Genomic DNA, 21414 nt, shown 5'->3' with positions numbered 1-21414 from the left:
AAAAAACAAAGAATACTACACAGAAACATGTTAATACCACTTCAAGAGACTTGGTACTGTGAGGATAGTAACCAAGCCATCCTAAAATACCAAGATTGATGCTATGGGTACTATACAACTCTAAGTTTTGAAGGGTCATTAGATGAGGCACCAAAGTTCCTCATAATTTGGTTATAACTTTTGACAAGCACCCAGGTGAGAAACTTTTGGCATTGTGAGTTGAAGGTCTTTTTGAAATATCAATTGGGTATGGTATGTAACAAACAATACCTAGACCTCTGTAAAGCTTTGGAATGATTACTACCTTCCTCGGTCTCAAAGCATATTGTCATAAGAGGTGGAATTTCTCCGCTTGAAATTATGTACATGGTTGCATAATACCAAATTCAAACCTATTCACACTATACATAACCTAAGTAAGTGGAAACATTAACAAAAAATGATATGATGTACTTGAGAATCATCAAGAAAATGAATCGGATGTTTCAAAACACTCTTCTCTTCAATTTTGAATTTACAAATGTTCTTTTTATTAGGAGAGACCCTAGTCTCCGATGTCCAAAAGGCTTAGGCTATATCCCTTGTTCTAGAATTTACATGGGTCTCGCACCAAAGCGATCTTTTATAGGAAGACAATGGTAACACTTCATCCTCATCTTTCATGTGTAGTCGAGAAGTTGATGCTACAATGTTCCTACGATGAACACCTAACAGGGTTTTTCAATTTTAGATTGCTTCACTGTTGAGCCACATGTAGCATTTAAAACCATGCTCGAAGAGGTTTTCTTGACAAAAAGTTCGTTTGTAGAACGAGGGACCTTGAGCTGTGTAAGTGTATTGCGGATGCCAGACGACACAAGACCGGATTCAACATCGGTCACTTGGAGCTTTGAAAATGTATTATGTTGGAGTAGTTCCTAGAAGATCTCCTTTTGTTCGTTAACCGAAAGACCTCATCTTTGGTTGCGCCAACATCAGTCCATTGTTGCTGAGCAAATATTCTTTCTTGACTTACATGTTGAAGCTCTCCCAATGATGTTGGGATCCCTTTCCTTGCTTCTTTGTTGACATTTGTTTACAGCCCAATAATCTCTCATGTAAGCCCGGTTTGTGAGAGATGAAGTGGTTGGAATGCTCATGCTTGGAGTAGTATCCATTTTGTGTTCAGTTGTTGGCTTGTAGGCATCGAAAGATAAACTGGTATCTCCATTAGCATGTGCAAAAGTGTGTGCAGTAGACTGATGGTTTTCTTTTAGCTTCTAGCAATTTTAGCTCTAGCTAGAGCTACTTCTAGGTTTCTCTACCAAGGTTTTGAGAAGATGCCAACAAGATGCTCCTAGACCACTTTTAGATCAGCTTCTAAGGAGACAACAACAAGACCTTTATGATCTTTGAGTAGAGTTGTTGGAGCAACAACTTTTTGTAACCACCTTTGTAAACAAAATATGAGTTTCTTCTTTATGATCAATTATCTTTGTATTGATAGAAGCGGTTGGGACGCCCTTGCGATTCCAATTTGTACATATATGAGTAGTTAGTGTGGTGAAAATTTATTTTTGTAAAGTCCTAAGGTGACCTTAATATATAAGGTACCTAGGTTTTGTACTTTGGACACAATATTTAATTCATAATGTTATAAAAAAACTGTGTCGTGACTGTGTGTGTGTGTATGAGAGAGAGAGAGAGAGAGAGAGAGAGAGAGAGAGAGAGAGAGAGAGAGAGAGAGAGAGAGAGAGAATTATCGTCCGCGGAGGTCAGATATGACCTATGGGACCAGACACAAAAAACAACAGTACATTGATAGATACATCTCAGTTAAGAATTGAGGGTCCAACAGGGGGTGAACATAAAGAAAAGAAAAAATAAACAAAGCCTAAGGAGGGGTAGATGAGGAGGGAGTCAGTTTGGGAGTTCGAATATCCTGGATAATGGCTTTGCCTCCGTGATAGACTGCCCATTTTCCTGCAGTGCGCACCTCTCGCATCTTTTATAGTTCTACCTTCTTCAGCTTGAGTTGGGCGGGAGTAAGGTCTTGTGCAAACCAGATTTTAGTGTCTTTAAGAAGCGTCAATTGCTCGAGGAGTTTGATTTGGTCCGCCTTGGTTTTGAAAGTGATGATTGCATGGTTCGTCCGGTGTTCGTGTGTAAGGGAGTTGATTGTGACTGGATCCCATTGTATCATGTGGGTTGCAGATTGGATGCAGGCAAGGGACTCGTTGTTGAGATCCCCCTCACCTTGCCAGTAGCTTGGAAGCCCACCAATGCGAACATTGAGAGATATACTTTCTTGTCGTTGTTGTTCGAGTAGCATGGACGCCACACAATCGTCGACCTTGTGGAGGATGACTTCTTGCACTTGATTCTTGACCGTCTTGGTGAGAGAGGTCTCCACCTCTACTTGTGTGTTGTTGATCTTGACTTCCATCTGTTTCATCTCTTCCATTTGGAGTTCTCTACTACGGTGAGCCTAGCCTCGATGACCACCAATCTTTTTTTCAGATCATCGTTCTCCTTGCGGAGTCTTTCGACTTCATGTTGAAGGCGGGTGGTGTTGTCCATCTTCGGGGGTGTTGCCACAACCCCAGCAAAAGTCAGCTTGCCTTGGGTTGAGGCTCGAGTGGCCATGGTTGTTGCTTGGAAGATACACCCAAGAGAAACTTCAAGGATGTTGCTATAGCCCTTGTGTTTTAAAGATGCTCCTGTGTTTACTAGTCATTTGTTTTCGGGAGACCCATTCGAATTTCGACCTATTTTCTCAGAGCTAGGGGCACAATAGAGACGTTGGCAGTTAGGAGCAATTGAGTATACACGGGCTCGTGGGCGAGCAGGTCATCAAACCCGCACTGGCAGGCAGCAAGGCAGAATTTTACTGGCATGACACTGGGCGAGCAGGGCATCAAACCCGCAGTAGGGCGTAGTTTTAATGGTGGTTCTTGGGGCGGGGCAGCAGAGCCCGACAGGGGTTTGTGAGCGGTGGGGTAGGGCTGTTTACGCCCCCCCACAGGGCAGCCCCTCGAGGCTGGGGGACGTGTGAAGGGAGTGGACGCGACACAGAGAGCAGAGCTAGGGTTCCACTCGTATATATATATATATATATATATATATATATATATATATATATATATATATATATATATATATATATATATATATATATATATAGAGAGAGAGAGAGAGAGAGAGAGAGAGAGAGAGAGAGAGAATGTGTGTATTCATTACCTTGATTATCTAAGAGCGATTTGCAAAATGGAGAAAGGAGAAGCATGCCACTTGGCATTGGTTGATTGGAGAGGAAACAGTAGAAGGCAGAGGCTAAATTTAGCACGAGCTGGCAAAAAAAACAACACTGTCTGCTTTCGTCGCACCAAAGAAGGCAGAGGACAAGCGATATGGGAAAGTGAGCGAGCTTACAGGAGGTGGTGAAGCAGCCCTCGCTTGCTGTCCGGAATGGCATCTCTTGGAGTGCACTGATTGCAGGATACGCACAACAGGAGCAAAGACAGAAGCCTTCACGTTGTTTTCATGCTTGCTGTCCAGAATGGCGTCTCTTGGAATGCACTGATTGCGGGATATGCACAACAGGAGCACGGACAGAAGGCTCTATGCTGTCTTCAGTGCTTGCTGTCCGGAACGGTGTCTCTTGGAATGCATTGATTGCGGGATACACACAACAAGAGCAGGGACAAAATGCTCTACGCTGTTTTCAGCGGATGCAAAGTGATGGCCTGTTAGTCATGGGCTGTTGCAATGCTTAAAAATTCATTGTTAGTCATGGGCTGTTGCAAAATAATGTCGTGCTTGGCAATACCTTATTCGATATGTATGCCAAATGTGGTGCACTTTAGAAAGCATAGAAAGTGTGTGAGGAGCTTCCTAACTAGAGTGTCGTCTCTTGGAGTGCATTGATTGTGGGATAAACGCAACAGAAGTAGGGCCAGATTACTCTAACCTATTATCAACGGATGCAAAGTGAGGGCCTTCCGTGTGTATCTTGAAGGCATGTGGCTCTACGCAATATGTTGATGTGGGCATAAAAATTCATGTTGATATTGTTAGTCAGGGGTTGTTGAAACAAGATGGCATGCTTGGCAATGTGTTGGTTGACATATGTCTTAAATGAGGTGCGCTTCAGAGAGCACCAAAAGTATTTGAGCAACTTCCTGTCCAAAGTGTGGACTCTTGGAATTCACTGATTGGAGGATTTGCATCGTTAGAGCAGAGCAGGGTTTCCTCCATAGAAAATGGGTTGTAGCTTCTAGAGCATTGCATGTTGGGCTTGCAGCCTCAAGTGGGGGGCTGGAAAGATTGCTTCATCAGCTGCTTCAGAGCCACATCAAGGTAGGGATGCATCCTCATCAGATTCGTCCCATCAGATTCGTCCCATCAGAAGTTCAAGTGGTAGGGATGTGTTGCCAAGGTTCCTAAGCAAATACATCAAATATATATGTCTCCTCAAGGATGGACAAGGGAGGAATTTATGAGCATGGACCACCAAATGCATGACAACATGTGTGTTGTACACAGAGAGATGTGCAAACAAAGGTGCAAATGGCGGCAATAGAGATCCAACCACGTAGCTATGGAGGATGCTCCCAAACGTGGGGTGCATAGAGGGAAGGTGTTGACGATGCTGGGGCATCAACAACAGCAAGCTGGGGAAAGAGGATGCGGCACCAGAGGGCAGACATTGTACATATTTGCAATGCAGCACAAAAAGCTCTAGTTGGTTTTTAGCATATTTTGAAGCGATGGCCTCTCTCCAGATGCAATCACCTGTGCATGCATCTTGTGGAGATGAGGCTGCCTGAAGCGGTGGAGCTGGACCATCTCGAGCTGGACATCCTAGAGTACGCTTTCACGAAGCTTGCAAGCGATATTAAGTGTGACATTAGACCGCATGTTATAAAGGAGCGGAACAGGGATTTGCTTCACTATTTGTATTCAGGTCAGCACGTCATGGTAATGGTGTGGGAGTATTTGAATGGGTGGGTGACATATGGAAGCATTTCATTTGTCTCCAAGGAGCAACAGAACATGGGGGCTGCATCATCGCCTTCTACAGCTTAGCTTGAATTGGCTCGAGGGCAACAAGAAAGGCTACAATAGCATCATCTTCATCCAAGCAGCAATAGAGCAGAGATGGGGCAGGGATGGCTGACAATAGAGATCCAACCACGGAGCTGTGGAGGATGCTCCCACATGTGGGGTGCATAGAGAGAAGATATTGGCGATGGTGGGGCATCAGCAACAAGAAGCAGATGTTGAAGCAAGGACCTACACATTCATCTTGTGGAGATGAGGCTGCCCAAAGCGGCGGAGTTGGACATTTTGGAGTACGCTTTTACGAACCATGCAAGTGATATCAAGTGTGAAATTAGGCCGCATGTTATAAAGGAACTAAAGACGGATTTGCTTCACTATTTGTGTTCAAGCTAGCATGTTGTGGCAATGGTGTGGGAGTATTTGAATGGAGCAGGTGACATATGAAAGCAGATAGTAGCAAAGAAATTTCTAGGATTGTGGGTAGGGGAGGTGAGCATAGAGACGCAAATGGCATTGTTTTGGGCTTTGCAAGGACGTTGTATGGCGCAGGAAAGGATGCAATAGCGGCTCTCAACAGCGTCAAATTGTTGGCGAGGGCATGGGAGGATAGCAATTGTCCCCATGGTTTGTCCTTGCGGAGATGGCCATATCCCTTTCTTGTCAAAGATCTTGCTACGGGCACCAGTGTGGTGGATACGTTGGTAGACCTGCTCTCAGACCCCATTTGGCCACCGATGCTCCTCGAGATGAGGGCCTTGGGTACCACCCGCAGGTCAGTCACCAGTTGTACAGAGAGAAAGGTATCCTTTCATGGATGGAGGGTGGAGGTGGGCCATTGGAGATAGACCAAGGATTTAGCAGGTTGCATAAGCTATGCTACAAGTTGTAGTCTATTGTAGTAGGACGTGAGGCAGGTGCTATAAAGACGGCGGTCAACATCTATGCAGGCAGTGCATGGTGGCTTTGTTGTGCGATGGTCGAAAGGAGAAGCTGAGTCAAAAAATCAAGACAATCTTGGCAATCATAGTGAAGAGTTGGACAAACCCTGTAGAAGACACAAATTGCAGCAAGAGGTGGTTAGGGTCGCTGCCCTGGCCTTTTGGGCCCCTGACTTGGAAGTGCTGTACAGGCTCCGAAAGGCAAAAACATTCACGCTGATATTGCCGGTCAAGTGTTGTTAAAAAAGATGTTGTGCTTGGCAATGCCGTAGTGTGGACTCTTGGAATGCATTGATTGCAAGATTTACCCCACAGGGCAGGGCCAGAAAGCTCTAGTCTGTTTTCAGCAAATGCGAAGCGATGGCCTCTCTCCTGATTGTAGGATTTTCTTCATAGGGGTAGGACCAAAAAGCTCTAGGCTGTTTCGAGTAGATGCGAAGCGAGGTCCTCTCCCCAAAACTTCTTGAGGAGCTTCCCATCGGGAGTGTGGACTCTTGGAATGCACTGATTGCAAGATTTTTCCCACAGGGCAGGGCCAAAAACCTCTCGTCTGTTTTCAACAAATGCAAAGCAAGAGCCTCTCTCCTGATTCCACAAGACCAGAAAGCTCTAGTCTTTCGCGACAGCTGCAAAGAGAGGGCCTCTCTTAAGATGCAATCACCTACGCATGTATCTTGAAGGCATGTGGCTCTATGCAGGATGCTCAAAAGTTCTAGATGAGCTCCCTGTTGGCCCGGGATGTTGTCTCTTGGAGTGTGTTGATTGTAGGATATGCCCAACATGGATGTGGCAAGGAAGCTCGCGACTGTTTTCACCAGATACGAAGCGAAAAGGGCCCCTTTGCAAACGGAATCACCTATGTATGCAGCTTGTGGGCGAAATGAACACGACGTCTCTCCATATATAATCTCCTATGCAGTGCAAGATATAAACTTGGGAAAGTTTATTCATGATGAGGTCGCTAATCAGGGGATTTTGGTGAAACATGTTGTGCTCATAGGTGATTTGGTTAGTATGTATACCGAATCTAGCACTCTTACAAAAGCTCAAAATGTTTCGGATCAGCTTCTTGAATAGAAAGTGGTCTCTTACAATGTGTTGGTTGTGGTTGCTACAAAGGGAAGTAGGAATGTCAACAACCATTAGGAAATCGGCTGAGCAGTAGGGCGAGGATAAGGCTCCACGCCGCATGAACATGGCTTAAACATGTGAAGTCAAAGGACAGGTTGTATCTTGAAGGCTTGTGACCTCACGCAAGATGTTGACATGGTTGAGCAAATTCATAATAGCATTGTCCGTCAGAGGCTATTGGAGAAAGATGTGCTTGCTAGTGCTTTGGTTGATATGTACGCCAAATGTGGTGTAGTCATGAAAGGATGGGAAGTTCTTCATGGGCTTCTTCTTTGAAATGTCGTCACTTGGATGTGCTGATTGAATTTGTACATGAACATGACAAGGTTTGAAGAATTTTGTTTTGCCAACAGAGGGATATATGGACAATACACCACGACATGGAAACGTGGAAATACTTGTACCATTGAGTATTTTTATAAATAAAAAAGTCCCTCCAACACTAGAGGAGAAGCATAAGTCCCCCTTTAACATTGGAGGGGATAAAAGTGGCGGGGGAAGGGCACAATCCCTACGGTTTTATTATAAATGTGGAGAACATTGCCAGCGCCACACCATACATACGTATGGTTTTTTCCTTTTTTTAATGGGCACAAAAATGCACGAAATTCATCTTTCCATCTTTATTATATTGTGTTAATTTCCAACTCCATTCATCTTTTAATGCAGAATCTCATTTGTGATGCGAGATCATAGAGCTTCTGGTGAAAGCTTTGAGGAGATATACTAACGAGCCATCGGTACAAACTATGCCATGAGGTAAGAGCCACACCGTTATCACGTTTTGAATTCTTACCATGTGCACAGTAAATCAATCAAGGCAAACTCGTAGACAAGACAGACTTAGAGATGCACCAAATCAACAATTGATTTATTAGCCACCACAAGTGCAACTACAATGATCATTCTCCTTCCACATCTACCTCTCCGTCTAGTGCAGGTGGCACACATTGTGTGTGTGTGTGGCATTACAAAAAAAAAAGTGTGTGTGTATGTGTATATGTGTGTGTGTGTGTGTGTGTGTGTGTGTGTGAGAGAGAGAGAGAGAGAGAGAGAGAGAGAGAGAGAGAGTTTTGATTCTGGAGGTCTTTACAAAAGCAGGAATCCGGAGAATTAGGAGTCAATCCACATGAGATTTATTGAAAAGATTGTAGATGAACCTGACAAGGAATGAAAAACTTTTGTGATGTCTAATGAAGGGACACTTCAAGAGTACACCACGACATGGCAATGGTAATGAGTTCTTTCTCATCCAATTGCAAGATTTTTGAAATAAGAAAGTCCCCCCAACACTGGAGGGGAAGCATAAGTCCCCCTTCAACACTAGAGGGGATAAAAGTGGCGGGGGAAGGGCACATTCCCTACGGTATTATTATAAAATGTGGAGAACGGTGCCAACTCCACACCATACGTATGTATGGTTTTCTTTTTTTATGGGCACGAGCATCCCAATGCACGAAATGCATCTTCTTTCATCTTAAAAATTTACTATTTGCAAATTTTCTCTTCCACACATCCATTGATGCCAAATTTTGTTTGTCTTGTGAGGTCATGGAACTTTTAGAAAAAGCTTTGAGGACAGATGCTACAAAGCCTCCAGAATAAGAGATGATATGAGGTGAAAGGTACAACATTGCTTCTCTTCTTTAAGTCACACCATTCCACAGTGAATCAATCAAGGAAAACTAGTTTGCATGCTACACCTTGCTCCTCCCTTAGCACATTAGCGAGCCGACACCATAGAAAGAAGTCCTTACTCTTTGTTTGACTTGCTTTTAGTAATGTGCTTTTTGGAGGAGACGAACAAACCTTCTTCCTTTTGGAAATTTCCTTTGCATGTTCCTTTTCCTTGATGTGAGGGCAATCCTTGCTTAAGTGGCCTTGTTTTAAACAATAGAAGCACGCATTAGGTGGGATTATGATGCCTCAAATGGATCATGTAGCATAACTTTTTCCCTTAATGCACGAGCCATATCCATCTCTATAAGCATTTGAAGATCGCATTTGGGATTCATTTCTTGCATGGGCTTTTGGCAGAGAACTTTTCCTATCTTACCTCTAATATTTTTAACCCATGGCTGAGTATTTCTCAGATAAATTTGGAAATTCCATCCATACAAGGGCTTTAGTGGGCTTAGGGCCTTTGGGATTGAAGCCATGGTACCATCTAAAGAAGAACATTGGTGTACTCTTGATAATCCATTTTCCTCTAATCAGAACAGTAGTTGTGCTTTGTTTCGTTATAATAGAAGAACAAGTAATAGCTCTTACGGAAGCATTGGGCAAAGGGGACTTGAATCCATTTCAACTCCCAATTGTTATGTATCCTACCTATAATTCCGCTTCTTATCATAGATGTTGCATCTGCTTCCACCACCACCCTTTTTTGTTCACCTAATTTGATTGCTTGGCGCATCTTGCACGTCGTTCAGTTACTTCTATGGCATTGACATGTAATCCTATATCTCCTTCGAGCATGCTACCTATAATTCCGCTTCTTATCGTAGATGTTGCATCTGCTTCCACCACTACCCTTTTTTGTTCAACTAATTTGATTGCTTGGTGCATCTTGCACGTTGTTTAGTTACTTCTATGGCATTGACATGTAATCATATATCTCCTTCTACTACAACTTGCTGTTGGCTTTGCTGCAAACTATTATTTGCCTCTACTTTGGTTTCAAGATCTTTTTAATAGCACTATTATCAACAGTCGTGGTGGCATGAAAGTGTATGTGTTGTGAGCTTTAAAAGTGTAGTGATAGGAAGTTGCAAATAACATAAATCATGGTTAGAAGAATCAATTGACGTGCCTTCTATTTTTTATACATATAACCAATTAGAGCATGTCAAGTGGTAGGTTTCTCCTTTCATCTTTTTGGCCTGCCCAGCCTATGCATTAGATTTTCAAGGAGGTTCTTAGAAAAGAATGCATTAAGAAGCACAATTTTCTCAAAAGTGAAACTGAACTTTAGGCTAACTTTAGGTTCTCTCTCTCTCTCTCTCTCTTTCACACACACACACACACACACACACACACACACACACACACACACACACACACACACACACACACACACACACACACATGTTTACCTATACAATCGTTTGATTATATATATAGAACCAAAAACACATGTATTTTTTTACACAAATCCCTTGTGGAAATACTTTTTGGAAAAGAAATTAGTTGAAAAATGGGGGGTAACCTTCTTCCTCCCAAACACCACATGGGAACCCACCCCTTGGGGGATTTTTTGAGGTAACTGCTTCCATTACCTTAAACCTCACGCCCACTGGCTCTGTCTGTCTCACTTAACTACACTGCAATGCATATGATACCCCCTACACGGGGTCTCTCTCCCTCTCAACTCCTTGTAAGAAAGCAAGAGTGGCCATAGAGGCGGTTTGGAAAGCAATAGCTATTGAGTACTTGATCATGGGCGTCTTCACCTTGAACTTCTTGGAGGTGCTATATACAAGTTGAGGTACTTGTTTAAGCAGGACAATACTGGTAACATATATGGGTTTTTTCTCCTTGCTAATCTTCTTAACTTGGGCTCTTTTAGTGGTTTTTTTCATACAAACTCTGATATGTTGACAGTTGTAAATGAATATGAGATTGTTGATTCGGCTTGACAAAATCCGAGAGGATTTTTTGGAAGGTTTCTAGACTTGGTATTGAGAAACACTTTATGGCTTCATGATAATTAGTTAGATCGGAGCCTGACAAAATCCGCAAAGATGTTATGGTATTGGTACACATCTCAAGCTGATATTAGGTTACTTTAGGCTTTATGATACTTGGGAATTTGGGCCTAACTAATTGGCATAACAGTTTTCTAAAATATAACTAACCTATGGGTTAAAATAGGACACTTGGATCAAAAGGGGTAATGGCCTTTTGATCAAAATGATATATATGTTAACTATCTATTTAAAGGTCTTTTAAAACATGGGCTATAAAGAAGCCATACAATTACTCACATTTAATGAGATAAATAAACTGTTTTTCTAAAATGAACTAAAAGACATGAACTTTTTTTTACAGTGGTTTTAAGTTAAAAAGGGTTGCAAGTTGGACATGGATAATAACTGATCGAGTCCATTGACACCTGTAATACACATCCAAGGCTAACGAATCTGTTGTCTTGTTTGGATGAATGCATGTGAGGACTGTATCCTTTCTTGGATTTTTTTTTTTGGCTTAAAGCAATTGTCTGTCAGATAGTATACCTGCTCTTACCACTTGAGATTAATTCTTTATTGGATCACTATCATTGTATACTAGAATGAGGCTTCATTCTCATATGCCATGTACAAAGATAATTCTAAGACTGAGTTGTTTTTGTACTAATTTTTGCCTTTTCTCTGAAGCGAACTGTCTTTTGAATGTAAAAGTTCAATTATGTTTTATTATATAACTTAAAACAGCTACACACACACACACACACACACACACACACACACACACACACACACACACACACACACACATGGAAGCAAGCCATTGTGAGTATTTCACAAATACCTCCACTTGTTCTAAAACAATTTTACACTAAAAAGGGGTTTAATTTAAGAAAAATAATGAAACACAAAACACGAAGTAAGGGTGAAAAGCATGCGCTTTATTTTTACGAATTAGGGAACTAGTCTTTCTTGGTGGGCCTCTCTATATAACATCTATAGAATATAACATGACATATGCAAATTGACATTTAGTATCTAACACTAAAGGGAACAAGAGCATGACTAATTTGGCAAGGGCGGCACTGCGTGAAAGGGATATACATTTGAAAAATGCTATAATGTGTATTGGAGGAGACAAAGTTAAGTGCATCAATTATTAGAGACTCTAGAGATGCTAACAATTGAGATCATATCCAAGCGAGGTTGTCTACTGATGAATATTTTTTCTAGTATACGTGCTATATGTAAGTTCTTAGAAATGGAAAATATTTCAAAAAGAAATTTTTCATCGAATGGTTGGTAGCGTAGAATGTTGGCTTGCATTTTTGAAGTGGATGTCGAGTGTGTTTTTCCTTTCTTCTTTTGTAGTTATTCCGATGAATGGGGACATGGACATGTAACTTCACCTTCTGTGTTCTATGTTCTGGCATGACAATGCTTGTTGCACCATTTGCCACACCGATTGTCAAGTCGATGTTTCAAGTGATCATGCAGCGCAAGCCAATTGCGATTGAATCCAAGTCATTGAACTTAGGGTCTAGGAGCCAATATTAAAGGACATTTATATTACCCGCGTTCATCTGGTATACGTGCTATATATGTGAGGTATGCCGCTGTGCAAGAGGGACATATTTCGAGATTGTGAGCAAATATGTCACATTGCATACTCCAATCTTTATACAGTGCAGTAATTTTAAACCATAACCTAGCATATGGACGGTAAGCTAGTTTCAAGTTGGTTGTATTTTGCTCCCTAGCTTATTGATGCTTGGGCTGTAATCTTCTAGGTTTTGAGAACTTCATACTGACACCTAGTACGACAAAAATGAGGACATATATAGTATGGCATCAATTATTTAGACACCTAGTATGGTATCAATTATTTAGAGAATGTAAAGATGCACAAAGTGAATTTACTACTGTGATACACCACATGCATTCACTACTTGTGTATTCACTATTGTAATACATCACATGCATTGGCTAGCAACCGTATACAAAGAGTTGCGTGTGTAACTAACATGTGCATAGTCTTGAAAACAAGATCCAAATAAATTGAAGCAAAGGAAGTAATGTGAAAAATTCTAAAACAAGCAAATAGTTAAATCATGAATGAGTTGCAACACTAAATGAGGTGCTTTACTGACTTGCAATGTTGTATTGCTACTTTTTGATTGTCCAATCTACATGCCAATATTTGAGTCAAGCTACAAAAAAGCAATGTGACTAGTTACACATATCGTCTTGCAATGAAACGTCCCAGACTAAAAGTGCAAAGTATAGAGTGCACGTCATACAGAGGTGCCATACAAAAGTGTGGTGGAGAGCTGGCACTGTGGTCTCTCCAAAAAATTATAAGAAACGAAAGTCGTGCCCTGCCCCGTAGCGTTTATGTGTTGCACCAAGAAAATGAATGTGCATGGAAAATTGAATGCAGATAACGAACCTTACAGTGTTGTCGAGCTGGAGTCGCGCTTGTGCAATTGGAACGTGCAGTGTTGTGAATATATGTCCTCCCTACCATACACAAAACACGTAGATGTAACTTTATGTTCTATGTCCTTTGATTAGTATTACACATGGAAAATTGAATGCAGATAACAAACCTTGCAATGTTGTCAAGCTAGAATCGCGCTTGTGCAATTGGAACGTGCATTGTTGTGAATATATGTCCTCCATGCCATACACAAAAGACGCAGATGTAACTTTATGTTCTATGTGTGTGTGTGTGTGTGTGTGTGTGTGTTGTAGCTGCTTTAGTCAACAATTATGTCTTCTTGCCATAGAGACGGTATACTCAAGCTCGTCACCAACAACTGTAAAATATCTATTGATGCCTTTGATAACGATCTCACTTTCAAGAGCAATAGATTTGTTTTCTGCATTGAGCGTCCGCTTCTGAACTTCCACGAGTCCTGTGCTTTGTGCAGTAATGAGCAAAAAATAACTCTAAAGATTCATCGATTTTGGGCCTCCAATAACCACTTTCCGTGTGTAGGGGGCGCAACAACCATCCATTAGAAACTAATATCTCTAGTCAAAAGATGCCACTTGAAGGTTGTCAAGGTGCGATCCCTCAAAAATGTACAAAAGCCAGTGCTTACGGCAGAGGTACTAGTAGTTATGCTAATGATGCAATTGAGGTGGCGGCATGAAGCCTACAAGAAATCTAGCCCTTTTTTTCATACAACTAGATTCCATATGTTCAATCCAATTGATGTCGCCACCACCACCCCATGCAGCCAACTCTCCTTCTCAAGCCTTGGCGGCTCTCCAATCCGCAGCACCCTAGCCAACCCCTCTTTCCAGATAATCCTCCTTGAATTTATCGCTGATGTAATGGATCTTATATGCTAAGCTAGTAAGAGATGCAAGAAAAGCTGACTCATCACTACAAGAAAACCGAGATAAGATGCAACATCATGAGGAATGTATTTGCAGAAGAGGGCGCTTGGGACCCAACATACATGCTATATTGAGTGTATAACTAAATAAAATAATTTCTCAATCTTGAGGTTGCAAAATGCATTTGATAGTAGAAAAACTCTGTACAATCCTCTTGATGCTAAAACTGGTTCTGCACTCAGATGATATATTAACAGCAGTATGCCCTGCGCTATGGAATGTTAAGTCGTTGTTGGCAATAATTGCTCTCGGCTTGTTCAACATACTGTAGCTGCTATATAGAGTTTCTACATTGATTGCCTGATGCACAAAAGACATTTGAGAAGATGTGAATAGATTTTCAGTGCTCGCCTTGGAGTAGCTTTCCTCCAAGGGAAAATGAGGGTTTGTGTTGGCTACAATACCAAACTGATGTCTTTCATCTTTAGCCATGTGAACTTGATCCGATAGTTGCTGCTTGTGTACATGGACCTTTTCTCATAGGATCCGCCACCAAATCGTGGTTATTAGCAAGAGAAGATCTTTATAGCCTGCAATATTTTCCATATTGTCTATAAAGTTTCTGCTATCCCACCCAATTGTTGAATGGGTAGCAATGAACTGCTGATGGAGGCTAATAGGTACTGACATATTGGTAATGCTGTCTCCAGAAATTCCATTACTCTGTAGTCCTTGTTCTTAGGCTTCTTCAACATCAAATCTCTTTGTGTGGAAAAAAGAATTAGCTTTTGCTTTTGCTTTTTGACTATTCTTTTGATCCTAGTCGGTAGCGTAGGCACATGATTTACTACTTGACTTCCACTGCAGTGTTGTTGTATCTCCTTGGAGCTACACATTAGGGTGCATTCAAACTGCCACCAAGTCCAAACCTACCCCAATTTGCTTTTATACCATTGTCAACAAGCGTCCTTGCCAACCCACCCACCCGATGGGCCCGATTCACACACCACACCGGTAATTGTTCAGCTCAGCGGACCCACGAGAGCTAAGTTTCATCACTGACCCACGCGTATGATTGGATGGAGCTGGATGGTCCAATGCTTGGGCAAGGTGGGGAGGTCGGAAGCATGAGCTCCAAAGTTGGGTGTGACTCAGCTTTCCACGATGGCATGGCAGGCATGCATCTGCGTGCCATATGGACTGCCCCAAGAACAACGCCTCTTCTCATTGGTTGGCTTTTCAAAAAGGTGCCTTGGGCTACTACGCAATGTGAACCAAGCCTTAACCAACTCCCGCGGATACCATATTCTATGCTGAATTGGTCATGAGGGATGTTTCCGTTTGTCTGCAGATCGTTGCGAAATGCTTTCCTCATCAAATTTTCAGATAGGCTATCAACAGAGCTAGGCAAGGAGTGCAGCTGAAGCCAACAGATCATCAGACCATGACTTGCACTAGTGGCAATATTTCCAATGCCTTTCCCTTGACATTGAGATGTCTGCCACTAATCCCCTCACACACTCTGCTAAAAGCGCAAGTAGCTAGCTGCATTGAATCGGCTTGCTTAATTACTTGAGAATAACCATCATAAGCTTTTATACCCTCATGTCCACTTTGAAGTTTACTCATTCTATTTCTTTGTCGTGTGCATCACCAATAGCTTGATAGCATCAACAAAAAAATGTGTTGAATGGGCCTGCGAAGGCAATGAGTTTTGGTGATTCGACTCTAGATTAGGCCAAGTGATCATCGATTGAAATTTGATATCTTCTATTTCAGTAGCACTATAACATACCTCTGCCATGGGTTGATTGTAGAGAGTGCTCATCAGGTCGGCAAGCATCCTACCCTCCAGCTTGATGACCTGTGAGAACAGAATATCGAACTGCAACGCAAAGTGCTTTTTGATTTTATTCACTTGGTAGCTTTTCACGGTGGAGTTTTTTTAAGAGATTTTCATGGTAGTGATGCTTTAAAAAAAAAAAACTAAATCTAATGCCACATGGTGGCTTCTGCGTTGAGATATTGCAAAAAGAGCCTTTGGCTCACCAAGTAAACAGAGGGGAAAACACTAGGTGTTGGCAACGTTTAATTCCTGTGGTGGTGAATGCGAAGGAGCAAGAACAGAATGAAGAGCCAAGGAGAAGACACAGAGGAGACTCATGACATGGAGCTTATATCTAACATGTTCAATCAATTTGTCCAAAATTTTACTCCCTCAGTCAGATGCATGATTGAGCAGAATGATGCTAACATTTATGTTCTTAATTTTCATTCTATCTACCTCAAAGAACAGCTTACGAGCTTTAATGAAGATGAACTTCTTGCTTTGCCTCCACCACTCAACACACAAAAGAGGGTTACGACTGGATTTATCAGGTTTCTGAAGCCATTCCTATGAAAGTTAAAGACCTTGTGAGCTCATGAAGCTATTGTCTTGGCTTTGGTGAGTGAGTACAAGGGGTGACATTCTAGAGCTAAGCTTTCCAATGCAAATAGGCAAGCTAATAGACCTTGCCTTTGTGCTATGGCTCATTATACGATGATATTGGGCAATATTTTGAGTTATTTGGACACGATGATACATACAGGGTACTCCTCCATGGTGGTTTATAGATGTATAAGAACTTCGTTTCAAAAAACCCAACCACTTTTGAAAGGCAGGCATGTTTCTTTGCCTTGGTTGCATTTCCAAGTGCATGCAAGTCCACATTTGGTCTATACTTCAATCATTTTATGATAGACATGTGGTTGCGCATTCAAGAAGATGAAAGAATGGCGATGCTATGGGCATACCTTGGTGATGAAGGTCTCGTCCATGAGTATTTGGGGATGTTGAAACAATTTGAATGCGTCAATCTGTGTTGTTATCATATGCTTGAAGTAACGGCGAGTGGAAGATGGTTGCACAAAGAAGATGGTCGTCATGATGCTCAAATTTTGGCATTGAAATGTATGCATGCTACCATATATGAGCCTGATTATTGACGCTATGATGATTTTCTTAGGGAACTACAAGAAAAATGGCCCGGATTGTGCCAAAATGTTACCTTGATGGAAGTGATTGAAGTCATTCGAACGAGCCTCAAATTTGAGCCTAAGAGGAGGCTCTTGATTGGGTGTTTTTTTAATGAAGCTAATGCTACGAGAGTGAGTTTTTCAGATGTTGTAACTAGGTTTCAAGAAATTCTCTCGGAGTATGTGAGTTTTCTAGATGGCTTGCGTTGGGACAAAAGATCGACATTTCCTGTTATGTCCATTGGGACCACAAGGTTTTCGGAAGGGACTTTAAAGCTTACATGGACGGGGAGAGAAAGTGCATTTGTGGTTCCTCTAAGGCCTTTAAGGCTTGAAGAGTCAAAGAGTGTGGTTAATGACTTGATGAATAGATTGGCTCTTACTATCAACAAGAAACTTAGAGCTGAAGAGGTTATTCCATGCACGCTTGAGATGATGTTGTGCTTTTGTGGTGGAATACCGAGGATGCTTGCCTTGGTACTCCAAACACTCTTAAAAGAAAGTCCATCAAGGTCCCCTCAAAGTCTTCTCATGAGTATGAGAAAGCAGCAAAGTCATGATCAAACACTTAGTTTTCTTAGAAGATTATTGGGGTGAGTCAGCCGTACAGATTACTTTTTGATTACTTGACAGATGCATGTAAAACTTATGTGCTTGTGAGAGCTTTCGTTGCCTCTGTATTAGGTATCACAGTCATGCGGCAAAGTAATGTGCTAGTCAACAATGCTACATTTTTGGATACTTGGGGAGAGCTTGAGGCTAAGGGACTAGTTGCATTGAATCTTTATGGATCTTTGAGTATTGAAGGAGCACATTCGCATAAAATGGACTTGACTACAACAGTGGATGTTCAGGTACAGTTTTGTCCCTTACTTCTTTTTCATGTTGCAGATAAGCAATTGGCACTACCTGGCAATAAAACGTGGGTATTCTCAGTGCCTTCTGTTCATGAGAAGTGGTGGAATAAAATTGAGGGTGCACATGCTGCTATTCTAATGTTCAAATTGCAACTATTGTGTGTATCCTATGGTAGAGACATGTTCACTATTCGAGACTTGTTTCCTCCGTATGTTAACGTTTCTCGCAGATTGCAATCACTTTGCTTTGAAATGCCGTTTGAAGATCAACATCATCTATGTGCAAGTCCTCAACTTAGAACTCAAGAAGATTTCTTGTCACATGTGAGACAACAGTCGAAGAACTATGCATTCATAGGGCCAAGTAATTTGGGAACCGATTCATGGTTGTGTTTGAAGGAGATCAACTCTGGAATGTTCATTTTCTTTGTTCTCCAATCCAAAAGCATTGTATCTGGTCGTTATGTCACCTGTGACAAGATCTTGGATTAATGTCTTCATGATTGTGAAAGGTGGTTTGATTTACCTCAAGTGACCCCAAAACAAAAGAGCAAAAGAGTGGAGATTTATGGCCACAACAGCTCTAGCAACATAGCAACGGAGGAGCCAATGAAGAGTTGAGAAGCAGCATGTACAAACGAGGAGATGGAGGAGGCTGTGAGATATGAGATATAGTTTATCTATGTCTATTGTAATGATGAGATTGTATCCTCCAAAATTGCAATCACTTTTAAGAATTGGTTTCAGTCGGTGATCCTTGGGCACAAAGGATTATTCTCTGGCACAACACACAAAATTTTGGTGCCTCAGATCCCTTAGCTCTTCTTTCTTTATTAAGGGCACAAGATGAAGAACTTCCCTCTCGTGTGTCACTGAGAGGGACTCAATAAAAAAAGAAGAGCTAAGGGATATGAGGCACCCAGATTTTGTGTGTTGTGCCAGAGAATAATGCTTTGTGCCCAAGGATCACCGGTTGAAACCAATTCTTGAAAGTGACTTGCAGTTTTGGAGGATACAACCTCATCAATACAATAGACATAGATAAACTCTATCTCATCTCTCACATCCTTCTCCATCTCCTCGTCTGTACATGCTGCTTCTGAACTCTTCATTAGCTCCTCCATTGCTATGTTGCTAGAGCTGATGTGGCCATAAATCTCCACTCTTTTTCTCTTTTGTTTTGGGGTCACTTGGGGTAAATCAAACATTAGGAAAGAAATGGACTCATTTTTGGGCCTTTCAACTCTAGTGAGAGAATGCTCCTTAGCCAATAGGAAGAAGGCTAACGTTACGTTGAAAAAACATTTTTTCTCATTTTGAAAATGTCCATGAAAACCATTTTGGTGAAATTGTCACTATCATCAGAAAAGTAAGGCGCTTGATAATGACATCTGGCACAAGCGCCGAACGCCTTTTTATGACCCGTTGTTGCTATCATATAAAGTGAAGTACTTGTACTTGTGAATTTCGCACAAGTATCAATCACCTTTTTATGAAGTACTCGCAATTTAAATTCGAACAGATTGTACTTGATAGTGATTGATAGGTACTATTTAAGACTATGAAGGAGTCAGAACCAAGCGAATAGAGGCGCTTGAGGGGTCTCTGGGACCTCTATTCGCTTGGTTCTGACCTTATGAGGCCCTAGGATTAAGATATAGCACTTTTTAAGCCCACGGATGCATCCGGAACGTCCAAAAACCATAGGATAGCTCTTTAAAACACTGAAATCTGACGTCTCTAGCTCAAGATATAGCATTTTTAAGCGTAGGGCCTCATGAGGTCAGTACCAAGCGAATAGAGGCCCTTGAGATCCCCTCAAGGGCCTCTATTCGCTTGGTACTGACCTCATGAGGCCCTAGGCTTAAAAATGCTATATCTTGAGCTAGAGACGTCAGATTTCAGTGTTTTAAAGAGCTATCCTATGGTTTTTGGACGTTCCGGATGCATCCGTGGGCTTAAAAAGTGCTATATCTTAATCCTAGGGCCTCATAAGGTCAGAACCAAGCGAATAGAGGTCCCAGAGACCCCTCAAGCGCCTCTATTCGCTTGGTTCTGACTCCTTCATAGTCTTAAATAGTACCTATCAATCACTATCAAGTACAATCTGTTCGAATTTAAATTGCGAGTACTTCATAAAAAGGTGATTGATACTTGTGCCTCTATTCCGTGGCATTATTTTTGTATTTTGAAAACAACTCTTATGTGTTTTGTACAAGCATGCATTTAAGTGATTGAGCAAACTTTTACGTATGTACTATGAGAAATAGAATTCCAAAAAAAAACTTTTCATTTTTCATAATTACCTCTCTCTATGCTGAGTTGGCGTTTCTTACCGGGCCCAAAATTGAGTCCAAGTTTCTCCTAATGCCACCTTTCACGATCATGCAGACATGAGTCCAAGATCTTGTCATCACAGGTGACATAACAACCAGATATAGTGCTTTTGGATTGAAGAACAAAGAAAATAAACGTTCTTGGGTTGATCTCCTTCAAACACGACCATGAATCGGCACCCAAATTACTTGGCCCTATGAATGCATAGTTCTTTGACTGTTGTCTCGCACGTGACAAGAAATCTTCTTGAGTTCTAAGTTGAGGACTTGCACATAGATCATCCTAATCTTCAAACGGCATTTCAAAGCAAAGTGACTGCAATCTTCGAGGAACGCTAACATACGGAGGAAAAAAATCTAGAACAGTGAACATGTCTCTACCATAGGATACGCGTAGTAGTTGCAATTTGAACATTAGAACAGTAGCATGTGCGCCCTCAATTTTATTCCACCACTTCTCATGAACAGAAGGCACTGAGAATGCCCATGTTTTACTGCCAGGTAGTGCCAACTGCTTATCTGCGAGATGAAAAAGAGGCAAGGGAAAAAACTCTACTTGAACATCCACATTCCCAACATCCACTGCTGCAGTCAAGTCCATTTTATGCGAATGTGCTCCTTTGATACTCAAAGGTTTATTAAGATTCAATGCAGCTAGTCCCTCAACCTCAAGATCTCCCCAAGTATCCGAAAATGTAGCATTGTTGTCTAGCACATTACTTTGCCGCATGACTGCGATACCTAACACAGAGGCAACCAGAGCTCTCAAAAGCACAATAATTTTACATGCATCTATCAAGTAACCCAAATAGTAATCTGTACGGCTGACTCGCCCCAATAATTTTCTAAGAAAGCTAAGTGTTTGATCATAACTTCACTGCTTTCTCATACTCATGAGCAGACTTTGAGGGGACCTTGATGTACTTTCATCTAAGAGTGTAAGGTCCCCAAGTAACCTCCGAAGCCATATAGCCTCACAAGCAGCAAAGCAAGCTGCCCTATTGTTAGGTGCAGCGGAAGTGTTGTATATTGAAGCTCAAGAATGGTACTTTAACAC

The 21414-nt window shown here is 41.6% G+C and overlaps 1 protein-coding gene across 1 annotated transcript; it reads right to left on the bottom strand.

Moving 5' to 3' along the window:
• Positions 1–20640: 20640 nt before the first annotated feature.
• Positions 20641–21087, bottom strand: LOC147418769 (uncharacterized). The gene has a single exon (XM_086505532.1). It carries the CDS (start codon positions 21085–21087, stop codon positions 20641–20643), a length of 447 nt encoding a protein of 148 aa, XP_086361658.1.
• Between the last annotated feature and the right edge of the window lie 327 nt (positions 21088–21414).

Source organism: Adiantum capillus-veneris, chromosome 29, assembly GCF_014529385.1.
Source record: "Adiantum capillus-veneris isolate H3 chromosome 29, ASM1452938v2, whole genome shotgun sequence".
Lineage (NCBI taxonomy): Eukaryota > Viridiplantae > Streptophyta > Polypodiopsida > Polypodiales > Pteridaceae > Adiantum > Adiantum capillus-veneris.
Note: the sequence above shows the minus strand (reverse complement) of the source record. Positions and strands in the feature narration are given on the sequence as shown.

What these genes read in the sequence shown, in the direction of transcription:
- LOC147418769 (XM_086505532.1), bottom strand. Translation starts at nt 21,087, where the DNA reads ATGCGGCAAAGTAATGTGCTAGACAACAATGCTACATTTTCGGATACT.